This window comes from Anabrus simplex, chromosome 8 (assembly GCF_040414725.1).
Source record: "Anabrus simplex isolate iqAnaSimp1 chromosome 8, ASM4041472v1, whole genome shotgun sequence".
Lineage (NCBI taxonomy): Eukaryota > Metazoa > Arthropoda > Insecta > Orthoptera > Tettigoniidae > Anabrus > Anabrus simplex.
Window position 1 is genome coordinate 208,138,557 of NC_090272.1, and position 16,871 is coordinate 208,155,427.

Below are 16,871 nucleotides of genomic sequence, written 5' to 3' on the forward strand. Positions count from 1 at the left end.
TCAATTTCTAAAGGCAATACCTTGTCTATGCAACCAATGTTCTCTGTCCTCAGCTCCTTGTTTCATTTGATAATAGCAACCCTAATGAAGACTCTGCGCCAAGTCTTGAAGGAATAAAGTAAAAGGTACAGAAGATCATAGAAAACTATGGTAAATATTTGTTTGTAAATCAGGGAATTGATGATTGGAATCCATTACCTGCAGCTATCTTAGTGCCTTTTCCCAAAAATGTAAGATGCTTCAAGAATAGACTCCAGCATTCTGTAAATTATGTGTAAATCTCTATGTGATGGTATCATATTTTAATGTGATGCTCAACCCACTGTAAATTGTAGTTTTAAAGCATCTAAAGGTACATGTGAATTTGTATATGAACATGCTGTATTTGCAATGCTAAGATGATAGTAACTGACCACTCAATCTACTCTAAGTAGTGTGTAAAATTTTGAAATACTTAAGGTATGTGTGAATTTGTATATGACTATGCTGTAGTAGTAGTAGTTTTTCTTCTTTTTCTTGTTGTTGTTGTTGATGTTGTTGTTGTTGTTGCTGTTGTTTAATTATATTTTTACCTTATTATCACACTACTATAAGTGATCACTGCCACTTGGATATTTCCCAATCGCGATATATTTGTTAACAATAATTTTTTTCCTCCGCCTTTCTTACCCAAGATGTTCCCCTCCACCTATTCAATTCTTTCAAACAAGTGTATGCAAAAGAATACTACTCATGAACTTTAATTCGCCAATGCACGGGCTGGGTCTGTGAGACCCATGCATGTCTATTTCCTTGTTTTTCTCAGAGGTGGAAGTAGTTTGTTTCTTGCAGTGTCCGCTACCTTCCTGTTTAAACATGTTTAGTAACAAGACAGACTTGTGACAATGTGTTTGCTTTTACTTGTGATCTGTGGGATATTTTAATGCTCTGTGGATTTGTCAGGCCCAACCTGTGGAGTCATGCAAGATTTTTCTTCATGTTATTCTGTCTTATGTATTTACGTAGCATTTGATGTTAGTTCTTACAGCAAATCTGGGCAAAGGAAGAAGAAGAAGAACGTGAAATTACTGGGGGGAAAATAGGGTGGTGTGCGAACTGCAAAGACAAGGATCTGCTACTCGTCCTGCCAGTGCAAAAAGTACCTGTGTATGGAGCACACTGTATTTCTGTGCAATGTCCATGAATATGACATGTAAATGTTCTGTTGGTTTGAACTTATAGTTAGGATCAGATTTTCCAATTCTCAAATATTCAGAGTATGAACATTTTGAGTTTTGTATTAATTATAATATTAATGTGTAAAAATTCAGTTCTAACAAAAAATGCTTTGTAAAATAGTATCACTGTGATTAAATATGTTGATTTTGTGACAATAATATGATGACAATGCTGCATTAATAACAGAACAAGATTAATGAGAATTAACGTAACATATTGTGACCCGTTCACTGGCGGGTTAAATAACTGAGAAACAAGGTAGAAATGACAAAGTACACATAAAAGTAAAGTTCTCCCACACAACAGGACAAGTATACAAACAAATTTACAAGGAGATGAAATTTTCAACATTCCACAAGCTTTTAAAATTTCTTAATCTGCCTAAAGAAGCAGCAAAGTACGATTTCAGTTTGTATATTTATGCAGTTGTGTAATGTAAATTCTGTTTTACAGCCTGCTGTATCCATTCATCTAGTTTTCCCAAAATATTTTTTTTTCAAGAAAGAATTTTTGTTAGTTTCCCAATCGATAAATCAATTTCATTTTATTTTTATGATCCCACAGGCCTTTCTAATTGAATCCCTTATTTCATGAGGATACTATAACCTTGAATTTCCGGTCCCACGGTGTAGGGAGCAACATGTCCGCCTGTCACCCGGTGGCCCCGGGTTCGATTCCTGGCAGGGTCAGGGTTTTTTAATTGTAAATGATTAATATCCCTGGCCTGGGGACTGGGTGTTTGTGGCGTCCTTAAAATTCCTTTCCTCACATTGAACACTTTACACTTCTGCCATTTACATAATACACACAGGTTCCTCACATATGGTGCAAGTAGGGGCAAAAGATCTCCATAGGTCGACGCTCCGAACAAATAGCATTAAAAAAAAAAAATAATAACCTTGAATTGATCAAGGCTACAATTTAGTTTCTTTCAATTTGTTTCTGGTTCTTGTTTAGATTATTATTTGTATTATTGTAGTAGTTTCAATGTTAAATTCCACTGTACCTTACCAATTAATTGCACATCTTGAATATGTTCAAATTTTATCTTTTGAATATTATGCATATGTCCTATGTATGCAGCCCCTTCTTTGCTCATTGGGGTGTGAAAGAAAGAAAGAAAGAAAGAAAGAAAGAAAGAAAGAAAGAAAGAAAGAAAGAAATAGATAGATAGATAGATAGATAGATAGATAGGTAGATAAATAATTTTTTTAAAAGCTAATATTTATAAATACATCTCAAATTCACATGACCTGATGATTTATAATGCTGATGAACAAAGGTGTAGAGTATTAACTCTATGGTATTTTTCCTCTTCATTTTTCCATGAGGGAAGTTTTCATATTTGCACCAATTTTAAAGATACTCATAAGGAAAAATTTGTTAAGCACACATGCATACACAGTCTCTCTTCACGCCCTCCAACTTACCTTTAACTAACGATAGTTCTAGATGAGTCTGCGCAATGAAGTTGAACTTGGCTCGAGCTTGACCTTCTGTTGGTTTCTTAGGGATTGTCCGAATTCCATCGTATGGAATTATCTAAAATCAGGAGATACAGTGAAAAATATTACAGAATAAGTTTTAAAACATCCTTGAATATTTAATTATGAATATGCAAACACAGAGTGCATTTTCAGGGTGTAATTCAGGTCATAATTCTGGCATTGTAATATTAATAACAATAACATGATATTCATGATATTCATGAGGTTCAAAGGTTAACAAGTCCTGGAATGAATTCATGTCTTAACTTCATGCTTCAGGGACTCAAGCATTATAAGTAATATGATAAAAACACAAAACTTAAAAATTACATTAACTTAGTCAACACTGAGGAAGGACGACTTCCTTCCTAACAAAACTTACAAGGAGTATGTTAACGAGATCATGATACCCTTATAATGCTAACTGAAGGAGAAGGGGGAAGATATCTGATCCCTTAAAGAATGAGTGTGTAGTATTAAAAAAATGTAGAGTAGTGCAATGCAAGAAAATTTAAGGCTCCTGAAGCCTAGGAAACCAAGGTTTATTAGTAGGTGAGGAGTGGTTTTTCAAGCTCTGATAACTGCACGAAAAAAGTCATTTTGAGATATTTAAGTCTTTTTGTCTACACCAGAAAGGTATGAGTTCAATGGTATTTCTCATTTCAAATGTTCGATGTGATATCTCAAAACTACTTTTCATGCAGTTATTTGCTTTTGAAAAAATGCTCCTGAATTCCTTTTCATAAATTCTTCTCCCCTTCCACTCCAGTTATTATCACCTACCCTCACATACCTCAATGAAGGAATAAAATCATATTCACTTACCTCAACGTAATTGAAGGGGAATAGCCCAACCATCGCATTATGTTCCCCTTCATACCAATTTTTGTCAATCTGTCTGCGCACAAATATGATGTCACCTCTCCTGAAGCTAAGCTCCCTAAACAGATGAGATACACACATTATAAAGCTATTAACACACACACTTAATGACCAAGACTGTGAAAGTTCTCACACACTTACCTTGAGGTTTGTCCAACAAAGTTGTACAGAGCTCTAGCTACAAGTTTGGGTTCTGGTGTGCGATCCCGTGGCTTTGCCTTGGTAGGAACATCATCCAAGATGTCATCATAGCGGTTCAGAGGTATTGGAGATTTCTGGGAAGGACTAAATAAAAATTTTAAAATGAGAATATTGTAAGCCTTCAGAGTAAACTTAAATTGTAATTATTTGTACTCTGCAGAGAGTGAATGGATGAATGATTGAGATAATAATAACAATAATAATTAAAATACTCAGAATGCTGAGGTATTATACAATACACAAGATATGAGGCAACTGCAGAGTCAGACTAGGCGCTGACAACTCGCATGGATAGACCACAGATTTCGGCATAGCAGGTTGATAACTGAAGTGATTGAAGGTAAAATACAGGTAAGTGCCCCCGAGGAAGACCTTCTAAAGATATTCCTTGAAAACGTAGGACTGCAAAGTCATGAAGATCTGAAATAATGCTGCTCAAAACTGAGCCAAGTGAGGATGATTTAGCACAGGGGCAACAATGCTGAATACCTGACATGACAACGACTCTGAAATACCAATTATTAGAAATATTATTCCCGTCAATTAAACTTGCATAGTTGCAGAATTCTGTGCATCAGTCTGGCAGAAGAACTATCACACTAAGACACCCAGCTCAATGAAACAATGAGAATAGAGTCAGCACTGGCTCCATGTTCTCTCCACCATCGTTCCACCAGAATTACAAAGACAACAAAAACAATAGAAATCTAGAAAATATACGGTGACCCTCACAAGCAGCGCAACCTTCCAATCCACACCACAATAGTAAGTCCAGACATTTGACTTGGAACGCGGAACCTGTGGCACATCCAGTAGATTTCTCCATTGAAGGATCATGGAAGAAAAAAAATGGTCGTCTATTTATTTCAGACAGGTAGTGGTCCAGGATCCTACATAACCACTGCAGCTCTCAAGGAATATCTGGTGCCTGTTAAATTACGTTACACGTGGTGTTGGGAGATGTAAGAGTGAGCTGTATAAGTGGAGAATCTCTGACTCAGCCAGACAGCGAATGTGTTTCTGCTAAACAGACAGTCTCCTAATAGGTCCTTCACTGGAAAATGGAAAGATTCCGTATAGTGAATGCCACTCATACAGCTAATCTGTAAACATGATGATTTGTCCCTGTAAATGTGTATTTAAGCCATATGAAAAACAGATAGCTAGATACATAAATACCTAAATAAATTATTTAATTAAAATTTCTTCCTCCAAGAGTGAATTGAAGTATTCATTTACATTTATAGAACAACTCCATGGTGTAGAGGTATCATGCCTGTCCCTCACACGAAAGCCCTGGGTTCGATTCTTGGCCATTCCAGGGATTTTCATTCTGAACTGAGGGCTGGAACGAGATTCACTCAGCCTCACAAAACCAACTAAGGAGCTATTGATAGGAGAGGCAGTGGAACCAGTCAAGAAAGCCTAGAATATGGCTGATCACATGGCACTCCAGAATCTGCAGACCAGCAGTCATCTTGGCAGACCAAGGTCCTAACAGGCTGTTTACCATAGGTTTCTTTACAGAATATCTAGGAGATCACTCGAGTTATTTACATGGTAACACCTAACAGTGCATACCAAACTAATGGTATACCAAGCTGCTGTAATCTGATCACTACTTCAAGGCTGGGAAACATGGACCATTCATCATCATGACATCAAAACACTTGAGCATTTCCACCAGCAAAACAGATCCAACTTAAACATGAAATGGGAGAACCATGTCACCAGCCTTACAGATCTCAAGAAAGCACACATCAACAGCAAAGAAGCCACTATCATTGGTCATCAACTTTGATGGATAAGGCATGTACATCAAATGGATAATAACAAGGTTTCTTGCTAAATCCTTTATGGTGACCCTTGTTCTGGCATGAGGCCTAAAGCAGCCCCTTTGATGTACTATGAAGACCAACTTAAAGATAACATGTTGACCCGTAATCCTGGGACACATTTGCTGAACATCATTCACTTTGGCAGATACAAAGCTTAATGATGCACTCAAAAACTCCATTAAACTCAACTGAGTTCTTCACCACCTCTGCAGTGCAAATTAAGCGGATTAAAATTACCTGTTTATGGGTATACTTCTGTTGACTAAACTAAACCGAGTACAAAGAAACTTCCTTGCAGCAAGTCTTCAAAAAAAAATGTTATCCTTGAAATTCAATAGATATTTATCATATTATAAATTATAAGCTGTATATGAAACAGTACCATGCACTAATAATAAAGAATATAACTTAGGACCAGGTAGTTCATTGATGTGGATAGAAATGTCTTTCAAAATCTTGATTATTCGAGTTTCTTCTTTAACCCTCAAATCTGCTATCTTAGTCTTCATGTAGTTTCCTTTTTGCCACAATGTAGATTTAAAAGACAGGCTAGTAGCCATCCACACACAATCCTAAATGGACAGTAGTACTAATGACTGATGTGTGTTGGCAGGACTATGCATCCTTGGGCAATACTTTTGACATGTCATCCCACTTCTGAGACCAATAGTCTATTGAAGTAGGAATACATCTCACTCTACAGGTACTATTACTTGTAAGGAACCCCACCATCACAGTTTCCAGTCGTGATCTCCACTTGTGAAATATGCTACGGTAGTTCACAATTGAAGTTAATTTACGAATTCTGAGGGCTCAATCCAACTTGACTTCAATTTATGTGCTGTAGGCAATCAATATTTGTCAGACTCTCATAAACTTTTACAACCACAATCTCTGTGTATTTTGAGGTACAATTTATGATGAAATGTGGCTTCTAGTGCCAGGAGTGTCCGAGGACATGTTCGGCTCGCCAGGTGCAGGTCTTTTGATTTGACGCCCGCAGGTGACCTGCGCGTCATGATGAGGATAAAATAATTATGAAGACAACACATACACCCAGTACCCATGCCAGCGGAATTAACCAATGATGGTTAAAATTCCCAACCCTGCTGGAAATCAAACCCCGGACCCCTATGACCAAAGGCCAGCATGCTAACCATTTAGCCATGGAGCCGGATTACAATTCAAGATGAATGCAGTCAATAAACTTCATTATAAAATCAATCTGCTATGGAGATCAATAGCTCCATACTCTGTCACTCTCTGCAAATGCTGGTCACATGGTCTTCCAAGGCTGAAGGACATATGTAAATTTTTTTTAAACTTTGAGGGTCATGATCTTTTTAAGTCCAATATAATAGTGAAAATAAATAGTGGTTTTCGTTTCGATGCAAATTTAAAACTTAAAACGGAAAATGCCACACCAAATGGAAATCGTTTGTGTGTGTTGATTTTGGAAGTAATGAATGTAAGTACGTAAATAACTCGCGATCACATCTGTATAAAGTGAGGATTCAATGTGCATTTTTCAGGAATGTTTATGCAAATGACCATCCTGTAGATATTTTTTGATTTGGATAGAATGAATCTTTGTGTTTAAGTACAAAGATTTGTTCATCATTTACTGCTCATGGTATCTAGGTGGTATTGGTATAAGTTAAAAGTCCTTAAACATTTGTTGACCTATTTGTGTATGTAACTCCTATCTCCTATTTGGAGGCAGTTGATTTTTTGCTCTACCTGTTATTAATCCACCTCCGTGGTGTAGTGATTAGCATGATTAGCTGCCACCCCCGGAGGCCTGGGTTCAATTCCTGGCTCTGCCACGAAATTTGAAAAGTGGTAAGAGAGCTGGAACAGGGTTCACTCAGCCTCAGGAGGTCAAATGAGTAGAGATGGGTTTGATTCCCACCTCAGGTATTCTTGAAATGGTTTTCCATGGTTTCCCACTTCTACAGATAAATGCCGGAATGGTACCTAACTTAAGGCCAAAGTCGCTTCCTTCCCTCTTCCTTGCCTGTCCCTTCCAATCTTCCCATCGCCCACAAGGCCCCTGTTTAGGTGAGGCCGCCTGAGGTGGTAGAGATGGGATCCCTCGCTGAGTCCGAGGGAAAAACCAGAAAGATTATTATTATTATTATTATTATTATTATTATTATTATTATTATTATTATTATTATTATTATTATTATTATTATTATTATCGAGACAAACTTCCCCACGTATGTGTAGTAGTAGCCTATACTGTAGCTTACTTGATTTGCCTTCCAAGAAGTGGAATGATCTATCAAATGTCAATCATTGACACAACAGAGCACAGTACCTACAAATGTTGCAGTTTGGGAAGACTCACATAATCATTGCTACTGGTATATTCTGATCTGCATGTTTCTCCGGCTCCTTCACTGAATGGTCAGCGTATTGGCCTTCTGTTCAGTAGGCCCCGGGTTCGATTCCCGACGGGTCGGAGATTTTAAACAGTGTATTGTTAATTCCTGCAGCTCGGAAACTGGGTTTTTATGTTTATCCCAACACATACCTGTTCATATCTACACCACACTACCAACCACCACAGAAACACTAAATGGTGAACGCACCTCTCGACATAGGGTTGGCGTCAGGAAGGGCATCTGGCCATAAAACAGGTGAAGCCCACATGTGTGTAACAGTTCGCACCCACGACCCCACCACTGTGAGAAAGAAGATTATTCTGATCTGCATAATACACTGAAACTTAACTGCTTTGATTAATATTATCCCTTTCTTAAGCTTTTTTTGAGGTGACTCCGCTCCGGTATGCATCTTTTTCCTCCCCTTAGAGTTCTTGGCTGTGACGCGCCAGACACGACACTGGTTTTAAGTTCAAGATAAGAGAATTCCACTTACGTAAAGTTGTCCGTGTGACGTCTGCTGTGCATGTCCTGAAGCTCCTGGAGATACTTCCTCCGCCTCTCCTCCTGGTATATCCTTCTCATGGCTTCTGCCTGCCGGTGGGCCAGCTCTTCCTCTGACAAGGCCTCCTTCGCCTCAGACCGCACTGGACTGCGGTAGTGGATCGTCACTTCTGATTCCACATAGCGGTGCGGCGACTCTGCAAACACAATGCAATACCTCCTTGAAGACCCACAATTACAAGCCAATTAACTACATACTCTTAACTGTAAGAATAATTGACGGACGGTTTCTTGCGGTTAATTTAATAAATAAGGGCCACTTTGGCAAAAAAAACTAAGCCAGAAGAAGGAAAAAAATAAAATACCAACTCAAGAAGCCTCCAATTAATATCAAAGTAACGCGATCACAATTATTATGTCGTGAGTAATACTGACATAATTTGTACCTAACATAGAAATTGGATAGACAACCACAAAAGAGAAACTCGCCAGAGAGAAAGCAGGAATAATTTCGAATTAAAGAAATTTGAGCGTATGGTCTCAATGAAGAGGTTTAAGTTTTTTTTTTAAATTTTGCTTTACGTCGCACCGACATAGATAGGTCGTATGGCATCGATGGGATAGGAAAGGGCTACGAGTGGGAAGAAAAAGTCCGTGGCTTTAATTAAGGTACAGCCTGAGCATTAGTCTGGTGCGAAAATGGGAAACCACAGAACACCATCTTCAGGGTTTCCGACATTGGGGTTCAAATCCCTAACCGCACGGCCAATTTGCTCCGTATTAATGACAAGTCTTCTTAAGTCAAACCTGCTGCTAAGTCCGTGCAAGCGATGTATCACTCAACAGTTGAGCGATTCGATTTCGAGCAATTGCTACCCAGAATGTATTTTCTTTTTCCCCGTCTCCCCTGAGTTCTGCTACAGTACCTACTTTAACTCCAGAAAAGTGCTGCTTTAGAATATTATTTTGAGCTCTAGGATACGTTTCTCAATCCTACCATAAAAGACAGTGACACACACAAGTACAGAATCACTAAATCCACAATAGCACAGGCTTTTTAGACAGTTTCTACATGGAGACGTGCCTAGTGGGACTGTTAACCAAAAAAATCGAAGCCTCATTTTAGATACAACAAGACAACAGCAGACGAACAAAATATGAAACTGATAATCATTACCATTTATGCCTTAGAGCAGAGGTTTCCAAACATCGTCTCATGTCGGCACCCTTTTGCACCACCCGATTTTACGCGGTAACCACAAGGCAACATTAATTACGAAGCGAATAACAATCATAATAGAAGGGATTACAAATTATTACCGAAGAATCTGTAAACAATTACTCGTAATTTTAATGCATTGAACATATTTCAGAAGAGACAAAACACTGCATATCAATAATAGAATATCACTGAAAATGTATATACAGGTTACATAATGACGTCACTGAAAAGTTAATGACTTAAATGAACTTGGTGAATTTTACAGATATGTTTTATGGCAGATCGGATGTCTGACACGTGCACACGCAGTCTCTTCATCCAGCATTCTCAAACTTCCACACTGCACTATCTCCGCATTCACCATAGCAGACAAAGCACGTTCACACGCACACGTAGAAAACTGCAGCAAAATAATGACAGCCCGTTTACTCAGTGGAGGAAAATCATCTTGAGTAGATATTCAAAAGCTGTTTAACTCTGTTTCTCGAAGTTCAGTACTGCTTGTTTTCAAGTCGGCCAATTCTTCCTCTTCAATAAGTTGAAGTTCGCAAGTGGCGGAAGTTGTAAAAAGATTTCTTATCCAGCCATATTTGTTCTCATTAATTCATTGTGGAAAATGCTCTTTCATTGATCATAAACCAACAATTTGATACACAAGGGAATCAAGTGATCTTGCTATTAGTTTTGCTGCAAATTGTGTATCGACTTCGCGACACCCTGGGTTCCGCAGCACACACAGTCTATACAGTAATTCTATGCAGATATACAGTAGAGTGCTGATTTCTGAGTCCAAGTTGGCGAGTTCGATTCCTGCTTAGTCCGGTGGTATTTGAAGGTGCTCAAAAACGGTAGATTTACCGGCACGTAAAATAACTCCCGTGGGACAAAATTCCGACACCGTAAAAGTATTTAGTGAGACGTATTCTACAATGACAAAAGAAAAACAGCAAATAACAACTAACAAAACGATCGGATAATCAACATATAAGTTACAGTATTACAAAAAAGATAACGAAAGAATTATAAATGTAGAACAAATACCAATATCCTTGTTAATCTGCTTCAAACAACTAACTTCTGAGGGTGTAAGGAACTAAACACGCAACCAAGCTCAAGAGAAGTGGGCACTAAATGGCACCAGAGCAATCACTCCTCGGCACTTCAAATGGCTTGTCATTAGTGAGGCCATTACCATAACATATCTGTCTCCATCTGACGTTAATAATATCAATCATCGGCACTCCTTTCTTTTTAATCAAGAGATTCATGAGAAAGAAGACGTATTACTTTTACTGGAAGTCGGGAGCGTTGCATTCACAGAATGCTTGTTTTCATTAGTGGCGTTACTTGCAGATTTGCTTGCAGTTCCGATTGGCCACCACATTGACTTGAAAGTACCGTAATCAAAGAATCATAGCAACTTCTCACTCAGATGACTAAGTAAAGAAATTGGATAAACAAAAAGCTATGTAAAACTGCAACCTTATAAATAAATTCATTTCACAGATTGTATGACATAGAAACGAATTAAAGATTGATTGGAATGGAAATGAAATGGCTTATGGCTTTTAGTGCGTGTCCGAGGACATGTTCGGCTCGCCAGGTGCAGGTGCGAGTCGTGATTAGGATGAAATGATGATGAAGACGACACATACACACAGCCCCCTTGCCAGCGGAATTAACCAAAGATGATTAAAATTCCAGACCCTGCCGGGAATCAAACCCGGGACCCCTGTGACCAAAGACCAGCACACTAACCATTTAGCCATGTAGCCGGACATTGGAATGGAATGAATCAGCGTTAAATAATGTTCCTGCAAAGAGAATAGTGGTTAAGTCCCAATCTCGGCCATCCTAGAGTAGTTTTCCATGATATCCCAGCTCTTCGAGAACGGTGGAATGGTAGGCGTATGAAGGTAACGGCGAACCGGCAAGTGACGCAGGTGGAAAAAAATAATAATAAAGTAAGCAAAGAAATTTTCCGTGCTGTACACGGGCCAGTAAAAATATTACGTAATCCTAAAATCTTGTAACTAGATGCAAAGTATTTCATAAAAATGCTATGAGGAAAGAACTTACAATAGCGTTTGAAATAATTTAGTTCTATCGATTATCGTTTCCTAAGTCCAGAACTAAACTGCTATTAAATTACGATTTATTTTGGCACTAAGTTACGACCGAGTTATTCATTTTTATGGATTTAACGGGCTTTGATGCACCGTTCACCGGCAATCACAAATTTCTGATCATTGTTGATAATGCTTACTTGCAAAAGTTTTGTGCACGAAAGCCGATATACAGGTAATGAAAATTAAATCTGTTTCTATTCGAAGCGCTGCAAAATGATTTACATAAATATGCAGAAATTGAAAAACATCGAACAACTTCCAATTTCGATTTCCTAATGGGAAATCATCCTCTCAGTTGAAACGAGCACGTTTTTGCCGCTCGGGTTAGGCAACAATTTTTTTCATATAAATTAAAGGTTTGGCAGTTTTCAATTTGGATTGTTGCACCAACGGAAGTAAAACTTGGACCGCTGGTCTCACTCAAATAGCGGAGACGTCAAATAATTATTTTTCAGTAAACAGTATAAGAAATTAATGCAAGGAATTTATGTTCAAGACATTACTCGCGACAACATGTGTGGAGATGTCCCATAGCCACGAGTTCACATGACTGAAAGCAACTGAAGTACCTATTGAAGTTTATTTGAGGCGTCGGGTCTCTTGAAGCGCTGTGCGTTGAAGAGTCAAAGCAAGCGGAGAAGAGGTTTAGTCAAATGAAGACAGACTTCTTCAGTACTAAAAGTTACAAAACTTACTTGTTACTGATGATAAAGAGAGTGTTAAAGGAGGCTTGGTGTACCGATATGGGCAGTAGGCGATTCTACTGTAAGGTGCTATAGATATACAAGAACTACTGCAGCATTCAGCAGAGAAGCCAATTGGCTGAGTGCTGTTCTGAACACATCGACATTCAACATAAAGCTCCTGTTTTAATTCACTTGTCAACCTGTCGTCTTATTCACGCATCTTGCGGACAGCAAAGAAGTGATTAATGCTGGCACAAGGCCACGGGCCATACAGCGCAGCAGAAGCAAAGTCATATCGACCTCTGGAAGAGCAGAGGATGCTAAGTGGAACAGAGTAGTTGGTCCGATACCCGACCAGTTTCGTTCCCAATAACCTGATACTTTCAATGTAGGCTGAGGGCCATGCGCCTCTTCAGACGTGAAAATATTGTTTCTACATTTTTTACTTCCTGACGGGAAATCGAACTCATGTTCTTCCGGGTGAATGAGTATGCCTTTACCGCGTCCGCCAAGCAGTCCCTTACTATATTTTTGTTTCAAGTTGCTTAACGTCGCACCGACAGAGATAGGCCTTATGGCGACGATGGGACAGGAAAGGGTTAGGAATGGGAAGGAAGCGACCGTGAGCTTAATTAAGGTACAGCCCCAGCATTTGACTGGTATGAACATGGAAATTCACGGAAAACCATTTTCAATGCTGCTGACAGTGGGGCTCGAACCCACTATCTCCCGAATGCAAGCTGATAGCTACGTGGCCCAAACCACGCGGCTACCTGATTGGTACTTTTATTATTATTTGTTTTACGTCCCTCCAACTACTCTTAGAATTTTCTGTAATGACGATGTGCTGGAATTTCGACCCGCATACGTTATTTTACGTACCCGAAAAACCATCGACATGAGACTGACGGGTCACCGGACTAAGCCGGAATCGAACCTGCTTGCGCTCAGAAAGCCAGCGATCTACCATCTGAACCATTCAGCCCTCTTCTTCTTGCCATTATTTTAACTATATCATTAGATGGAAGTAGTCACAAGTGCATATGCAATCAAACAGCCCGCACGCGCTTGTAAACAAGGCTGGCACGAGCCCGCCGTCAACAGGCAGGTGTTAATATCGGTAACCTTGGTAACGAGCACGTCACAGGTTATGTAACGAGCTGTGGCTGTGGCACCTTCAATTTGCGTCGCTCTTTGGGAAGGAGGACGGATCGAACAAGATTAGCGGCTAATTGTTTGCACTTTACAACTCCACTCGCACGACAACCTTTGACAGCCTACTGAACTTCCCAACAAGAAAACACGAAGAGACGTAAATGAAGTCCCTTGAAAGCATTTACATAATTTTCTGACGTGCCCTAGAACTCATTCTCTCTTTACGACTTGCTCGTTTTGTACAACAACAACAACAACAACAACAACAACAACAACAACAACAACAACAACAATAATAATAATAATAATAATAATAATAATAATAATAATAATAATAATAATAATAATAATAATAATATCCGGGTCCATGGCTAAGTGGTTAGCATGCTGGCCTTTAGTCACAAGGGTCCCAGGTTTCCATTCCCGGCAGCGTAGGGTATTTTATCCATAATTGGTTAAATCCGCTGACTCGGGGGCTGGATGTATCTGTCGTCTCCATCATCATTTCAACCTCATCACGACGCACATGTCGCCTACGATCGATAAATCAAAAGACCGGCACCTGGCGAGCCGAACTTATCCTCTGACACTCTCGGCACTAAAAGCCATACGCCATTTCAATAATAATAATAATAATAATAATAATAATAATAATAATAATAATAATGCCAGCCTCTGTGGTGTAGTGGGAGGCGCGGGTTCAATTTCCGGCTCTGCCACGAAATTTGAACAGTGATACGGGGCCTGGAACGGGGTCCACTCAGCTTCGGGAGGTCAGCTAAGTAGAGGGGCGTTCGAATCCCACCTCAGCCATCCTCGAAGTGGTTTTCTGTGGTTTCCCACTTCTCCTCCATGTAAATACCGGGGTGGTACCTGACTTAAAACCAAGGCCGCTTTCTTCCATCATCCTTGTCAATTCCTTCCAATCTTCAACATAGTAGGTGAGGCCACCTGGGCGAGGTACTGGTTCTTCGTCCCAGTTGTATCCCCCGACCCAAAGTCTCACGCTCCAGGACACTGCCCTTGAGGCGGTAGAGGTGGGTTTCCCCGCAGATTCCGAGGGAAAAACCGACCTGGAGGGTAAAAGGATTAAGAAAGATAATAATAATAATAATAATAATAATAATAATAATAATAATAATAATAATAATACACAGCTACAGTTGCAGGCATTTTTATTCGACCCCATCTAGGCTGCCTGCATGACAATTTCGACGTTCCGTTTACTGGACTGGATCTCTCTATGGATGAGTTTAATTAATAGTGACATGTAAACACATTAAATGTATCACCAGATATATTTTACATGCCGACATCGTACGACATGGAGTATCGAATGGACTTTTCCACCCTAAAAAATCCGACCACCCCTGCTGGGTTCGAACCCGCGATCAGGAGGCCGACACTCTACCAATGATGCAGAGAGGTAGCTTCGGTCACCAAATGAACTTCATGTAGACTACAGAACAAGTCAAATAATTACATTTTCTTTGTTAAAAAGGAATCCAATATTTTCACTGTCTTCAAACATTTTTCAGACTGTAGAACACGTAATACAATTTAAAAACACACTATAAAATACAATTAATTAACACATTTATAATGTAAATCCATACTAATATTAATTATAAATTGAGTTATCTTGTAGATATGTTATAGTATTTTCATAAATGTTGTATTTGGTGTTCGACAGACTAAAATTTTTTAAAGAAATTTTATAAATAGACGCAACTTCAAGAACACGTTCCATGTCACTATCCCGTCTACACAATTCATGTATACTCTGAATTTTTAAACTATAAATAAATGGGGGTTATCTAGATATACGTAAACCGGGCGAGGTGGCCGTACGGTTAGCGGCGCGCGGCTGTGAGCTTGCATGCGGGAGATAGTGGGTTCGAATCCCACTGTCGGCAGCCCTGAAGATGGTTTTCCTTGGTTTCCCACTGTCACACCACTCAAATGCTGGAGCTGTACCTTAATTAAGGCCACAGCCACTTCCTTCCAATTCCTAGGCCTTTGCTATTCCATCGTCGCCATAAGATCTACCTGTGTCGGTGCGACGTAAAGCCAATAGCAATATATATTTGCGTAACGTATGTGACATGGGACTACAACGAGGGCGGGTGAGGGTGGGGGTTGGGGGTGGAAACTCCGGGACTTATCGCAACCCCACACCCCTGAAATCTGTGCCTGACCAGCAATTACATATTTTAAGCAGCTCAGCTCTCAACATTCATACGTCTAGAAGTTGTCACCTAAGGTAATTACCTCTGTCATCACCATCAAACACTATACTTTCAAACATATTACTTAAGAAAAAACAAACAAATATATTTATGCTGGGGGCAATACCTATCTTTATAGCAGTGAAAGTAAGGACAAGCTCTTTGAGATGATTAGGAGGTTTCATCACGCGCCATTTTAGCTATCTTATGTGACGTTTTCCTCAATTTATATCCCAAAAATGTTGGAATAGAGCCATTAATTCAGGTCCTGGGGTACTCATTCCGAACAATAACAGTTACACACTTCAGAACGATGTCCAGCTACTTGGTTGAATTTTCAGAGAAGTGGCCTTCAGTTCCCGGTCGGGCCGGGTTTTTTAAACATCTCTAGCTCAGGAACTGCGTTATAATAATTTAGTGTGGCTATTTCTAGCAGGGTGCAGCCCTTGTAAGGCTGAGGGTGGGCGGCATCTGCCATGTGTAGGTAACTGCGTGTTATTGTGGTGGAGAAGTGTTATGTGTGGAGTCTGAGTTGCAGGGATGTTGGGGACAGTGAAAACACCCAGTCCCTAAGCTAAGGGAATTAACCATTTTAGGTTAAATTCTCGACCCGGCCGGAATCGAACCCGGGACACTCTGGACCAAAGGCCAGCACGCTAACCATTTAGCCATGGAGCCGGGCAGGAACTGTCTTAATACACACCTTTATTTACATATAAAACACATCCGACTACCAACCACTACAGAAATAAGCAATACAGTTTGCTTTATGTCGCACCGACACAGATAGGTCTTACGTCGACGATGGGATAGAAAAGAGTTATGAGTGGGAAGGAAGCGACCGTGGCCTTAATTAACGTAATAGCCCAAGCATTTGCCTGGTGTGAAAACGGGAGACCACGGAAAAACATCTTTATGGCTGCCGACAGTG

At 39.6% G+C, this 16,871-nt stretch overlaps 1 protein-coding gene across 1 annotated transcript in view; it reads right to left on the minus strand.

Moving 5' to 3' along the window:
* The window catches only part of CAP (Cbl-associated protein), an 822,384-nt gene that overhangs the window by 27,098 nt on the left and 778,415 nt on the right, over nucleotides 1-16,871 (minus strand). Inside the window, exons 21-24 of the mRNA XM_068228905.1 lie at nucleotides 8,513-8,717; nucleotides 3,729-3,872; nucleotides 3,531-3,645; nucleotides 2,649-2,760 (exon numbers count right to left, since the gene is read on the minus strand). Coding sequence (XP_068085006.1) covers nucleotides 2,649-2,760; nucleotides 3,531-3,645; nucleotides 3,729-3,872; nucleotides 8,513-8,717 — 576 coding nt within the window. The remainder of the gene's footprint in view (nucleotides 1-2,648; nucleotides 2,761-3,530; nucleotides 3,646-3,728; nucleotides 3,873-8,512; nucleotides 8,718-16,871) is intronic.